The 5350-nt window shown below is 43.2% G+C and overlaps 1 protein-coding gene across 1 annotated transcript in view; it reads right to left on the bottom strand.

The window, feature by feature from the left end:
• Positions 1–399, bottom strand: part of LOC103603673 (serine/threonine-protein kinase 3-like) — a 125674-nt gene extending 125275 nt beyond the window's left edge. The window contains exon 1 of the mRNA XM_008588244.1: positions 217–399. Coding sequence (XP_008586466.1) covers positions 217–242 — 26 coding nt within the window. The 5' untranslated portion in view covers positions 243–399. The remainder of the gene's footprint in view (positions 1–216) is intronic.
• Between the last annotated feature and the right edge of the window lie 4951 nt (positions 400–5350).

The following is a 5350-nucleotide window of genomic DNA, read 5'->3' as shown; positions in this document are numbered from 1 at the left end:
GCTCTCAGGAGTCCTCCTCTGTGTCGGCCCCAAAGCCTCGAACCTGCTGCCGCTTGTTTGTCGATGTAGGATCGTTGTTGAAAGAATTATTCGCCTTTTGTTGCTCTTGGAAATGCAATCAATACTCTGGTATCACAGTGCACAGTTCACAGGATTGCGCTGTCTCCTGGCACAGCCGCTCAGACCCCTTGCCATCTTGCCCTTCTTAACATAATGCTCTTGGGCGCCGGCGGCTGCTCCATGGCAGAGCAAGAGGGACTTGGTGGACGTCGACGGCCGGAGGGAGGAGGGGAGCCGGGGCGCCGGCTGGCCGAGCCCGGGGAACCTCGGAGGGAAACTCTGGGAACTCGGACCAACTTTCCCGTAACTCCGCGGCGGATCTCCCTCCCGCTCCGTCGTGCGGCTCCACACAGCCCGCCCCGCCCCTCGGCCGCCGGCAGCGGCCCAGAGACTGTGGGCAGAGCCGGGCGCCGCGCAGTGTGGGCGGAACCGGCCGCGGCCCAGGGGGTGGGCGGAGCCGGGGCGGCCAAAGCGCAAGGAGCGGACAAAAGGAGCGGGTGCTGGAAGGGCTGGAGGCTGAGGCCTAGTCGCACGCCGCGGCTCTGGGCTCCGGAGGGGCGTCCCATCGAGCTGGCCCGGAGCTCAGCCCCTCGCTTGCTTTCACTGCGTTTGCCCCGCTCCCATTTGACTCATTTCTCTGGATTTCCCAACCATACATCCCAAACATCTTGGGAAGCCCTTTGAAGTACAGGACTTCTAACTTCCCACGCTTCCCTCTCTAGTTATGTTTATAATTATTGGTTGTTTTCCCCCAGCCATTTGACATTTGTAGCTACAGTACTAGGGATACTGCTGGAAATTCTTGTTTGATTTTGATTGTGGACAAGCTCCTCACTACATTTCACAATAATTACATCTAATTACAGAGAAAATAATTACTGCGGTGAGATCTCTCAGTGCACTGGGGTCTGGCCTGCCGGCTGTTCAATTGGGTGACCTGGCACACCTATCACAAATTGTGGCGCCTAGAATGGTACTCAAGAAAAGTCTGTTTCCTTCCCTTTTTGGTCGTCTTCCCCCAGCCTCCTCATGCCATTGTAACTTGACCACCTCATACATCCATATTGTGTGCATACTGATTAACCCTAAATTCCATGTATAGATATCGCTCTTAAGATCATATATAACTGCTATATAATGAGCTTGCTTATTTTTGTTAGAAATTGTCAAGATGTAGAGTCACACAGGGTTTTCTTCAAGGTTAGAACAATGAATATAAAGAGAATATTGGGGAAAACAATATGGAGAGGGTGTTGAGTATGAATAATATAAATATTAACCCAAATTAAACTTGTCTATTAGTTTAGACACATTTAGTTTAATCCTCTTTTTGCATTATTTTAAGTTCAACTATGTAATAAGCTTATACAATCTATTTTCAAACTATTATATTCCTCCCTAAATTTAGTTATTTTAAGTTTATTAAGACTGTTCATTGTTGAAATATAAGTCAAATTCTGTGAACCAGAAAGATTATCACAAAATTTTGTACTTGTTTGAATATACTAAAGCATTCACAGTCTAACTGTTCAGAAGTAAGAACAACAAAAACAGAAAAAAACCTAAATCATTAAAATGTCAAAGCTGGGAAGAACCTTTAAAAATATCCCATTCCACTCCTCATTCTCATCCTCACTTCCATGTCATACTCCCATCTTTCTGTGTTTCATCATGAAAACTTCTTGAGGAGATGCATCATTTCATCTTTTTAAAAAAAATCTTCACACTTTAAAATGGGCCCAAATTGTCATTCTTCAAAATGGACTCTGAATTGTCTTACCATGTTAATCTCCAGGAAGCCTTTCCTTGTCAAACCGTCAGCACCATCACCCACCTCCTACGTTTAAGTTGTGGAAGAAATGGCTGTCTTGTAAGTGCTCAGAGCACTCTGCACTGGCTTTTGTATGACACTTCTCACACTGTATTGAAATTAGCAGACTCATCCCAACCCAACTAGGAGACAACTGCATGCTGGACCATATCTTTATTCTCTGTATCCCTTGCATAGCAAGCGCCTGACACATAGTAAGGGCTTCGGGCTGGATAGCTTCCTTTTGCTCCCCCAGATTCATTCTCCACCCTTCTCCATCCTCTCTGCCCTGGGGGGCAACCTTTATGGCTGACATCACTGGGCTCCCCAGCCCTCTAGCTTGTGGTTGGGTTTGATGATAAAAGACCCAGCAGATCATCTGAGAGAGAAAGAAATGTGAGGTCAGACTACTTGTTCCCTTGGTTGCCTTCCTAGAAGGTCATCTAGGACTCTCTGTGTTCCAGGGAGTCACTTCTTATAAGGCAAACTACTCTACCCAATTTTCCTTCTTTCCCCTTCTCCCTTTGGGCATAGGGGTCATGAATACTATTCTATTCCCTGGGTTCCTTCTCTATCTCCTATATTCCCCTATACCTCAATCCTCCTCAAATGACCCTTTGTAAATTAAACCCTCCTCAATTGCCCCTAATTTGAGTGTATCTTCAAAAGGGTTTCCTGTTGGAACCCTGACTGATGCACTCATAAAGAAGGTTTATGGAAGGAGAAGCAATAATATGACAAAATAAATCTCTGTGGTCTCCCTTCCATTTTAAAAGGGATAGGGCTAACATTTACTGTCTCATTCCAATAGGATCAGACACTTGGACTACATTATCTCATTAAACCCTGAAAACTACCTTGTGAGGTAGTTATTATTTCCGTTTTATAGGTAAGGAAACTGAGATTCAGAGGGGTGAAGGGAATTACTCTGGGCCAAACAAAAGGTCTGCATCCTAACCCAGGCCTTTACAACTCCAGTGCCAGGCCTCATTCCACTGTAAGTCAGTCGACACATATTTGTTGAGAACCTAAGTATGCTAGGCATTGTTCTAGGTGCTGGTGATTCATCAGTGAAAAAAATAGAGAAATAGACAAAAATTCCTGCACTCAAGGAGTTCATATTCTAGTTGGCGAAACATAGTAAGTACCTAATCAGTAATGTTAGATATTGAAAATTGGTAAGGAAGAAAAATGAAATGGAGAAAGAAAGTATAAAGCATTGGGAAAGAGATGAAATTTAGATAGGATGGACAGGGAGGCCTCAATGAGAGGGCGGCTGAGGACGTGGGGGAGAGAGCCATTCAGACAGCTACAGGAAGAGAATATGAGGCAGAGGGAACAGTAAGTGTGAAGGCCCAGAGGCCTCGTGTGCCTGGTATGTTATGAATAAAAGGAGTTGTTTCTGTCCTGAATTTCTTAGGAAAAAAAAAATGCCTCAAGCTTCTGTTTTGTCTGTGGAAAGTCAGCCTCAAGATTCCAAGAAGGAAAGAATACGTATAACACTAAGGTCACGGGTTCGGTTCCCCATACCAGCCAACCGCCAAAAAAAATAAAAAATAAAAATAGAAAATAAAGCATAGAAATCATCTTTCAACATGCTAATAAGAGGCAGCGGCATTCAAAAACGAAAGCTGTAGGAAAACCTGAGTTACAGATAAGGGTCACTCAGCTTCACTTAACTGTGAAAGTAAAGTAATCTGCTTCTACTTCAGACTGTTCCAATTGGAATTGAGATTAAGTATGCATTTTAATTCTACTAGCAAACAGCTGACTAGACTTTTCAATGTGTACTGTAAGAGAAATGTGAGTGTAATCTGCAATTTGGGACCCAGTTTCTTCAAATTACAAAAAACACAGTCTTTGTAACAATACATATACCACCATGTTTTAGGGGTAGAAAAATATTAATATAAATAAACGTTTTCCTTGTTATACTACTTGCTGCTATTCATTAAACTATACCTTTGTATTTCTTCTCATTTTTATATTTGTTTGAAAAATCATATTAATTAACAAATGTTAGTTAATCTTTTACTATTACCAGGAAGAGTTTGGGGAGAGACAAAGTTCTGATCAAATATATTACATTGTGTAATTTTCTATTTGCAGAGAAATATGGAAATGTTTTCTTTTGAGAGGCAACTTCATAAAACATTTTCTCTTGATCTATTTATCTTTTCTTTTTTTTTTTTTTTTAAAAGATGACCGGTAAGGGGATCTTAACCCTTGACTTGGTGTTGTCAGCACCACGCTCAGCCAGTGAGCGAACCGGCCATCCCTATATGGGATCCGAACCCGGGGCCTTGGTGTTATCAGCACCGCACTCTCCCGAGTGAGCCACGGGCCGGCCCAGATCTATTTATCTTTTCTTTTTTTTTTTTTTTAAAAGATGACCGGTAAGGGGATCTTAACCCTTGACTTGGTGTTGTCAGCACCACGCTCAGCCAGTGAGCGAACCGGCCATCCCTATATGGGATCCGAACCCGGGGCCTTGGTGTTATCAGCACCGCACTCTCCCGAGTGAGCCACGGGCCGGCCCAGATCTATTTATCTTTTCTAACTCAATTTTATAGTTAGCGCATGTGAAGGTTAATTCTAGGCGTCAACTTGTTTAGATGAAGGAACGCTGAGAAACTTGGTAAAGCTATCTTTTTAGCTGTGTTCATGAGGGTGTTTCCAGTAGAGATAAGCATAAGAGCCTGAATGGACTGGGTGGGAAAGACCCGCCCTCAATATGGGTGGGAACCATCCAATCTGCTGGGGTCCCGGAGAGAACAAAAGACAGAAAAAAAAGGTGAAGCTCTCTCTCTATACACCGGAGCTGGGATACACTATTCTCTCCTGCCTGTGGACATCAGAGCTCGAGACTCTTCAGCTCTGGGTTCCAGGACTTACACCAAGGACACCATCAGCTTCCCTGGTTCAAGGCCTTCAGACTTGGACAGAGCCACGCTACTGGCATCCAGTTTGCAGACACCTATTGTGGGACTTTTCGTCACAATTGCATGAGCTAAATTCCCCTCATAAATCCCCTGTCATATATTTATAACATACCCTATTGATTCTGTCTCTCTGGAGAACCCTGACTAATACAGCCCAGAACTAGCATGTTGGATGTTAATTAAACCACTATCCTCTGTTATCATAACAATCTTAAACTTTTATTTCACTTACTGTTTCTCTGACCAGACTGTGAGCCTCTTAGAAATAAAGACAGTATCTTATTCAGATCTGTCATCCCCATAGCCTAGCATATCAATTAACTGTAACTAACAACTCAGAATGATTTTAAAAACAAGAAACCTAGAAATAGGTGTTTCTGGGTTTAAATAATTTTTTAGTTTACTTTCATTTCCTATAGCACATCAGGATCTCCTCAAGCTATCTTCCCCTCCTCAAGGGCTCAAGTTGGCCACGAATGTTCTAGGCATCACATGGTAAAATGACAATGTTCAGCAACAGAAGTGGATCATTTCTATC

Source organism: Galeopterus variegatus, unplaced genomic scaffold, assembly GCF_000696425.1.
Source record: "Galeopterus variegatus unplaced genomic scaffold, G_variegatus-3.0.2 Scaffold4737, whole genome shotgun sequence".
In the NCBI taxonomy this organism is placed as follows: Eukaryota; Metazoa; Chordata; class Mammalia; order Dermoptera; family Cynocephalidae; genus Galeopterus; species Galeopterus variegatus.
The sequence above is the reverse complement of the archived record's forward strand: the minus strand, read 5'-3'. Positions and strand labels throughout refer to the sequence as shown.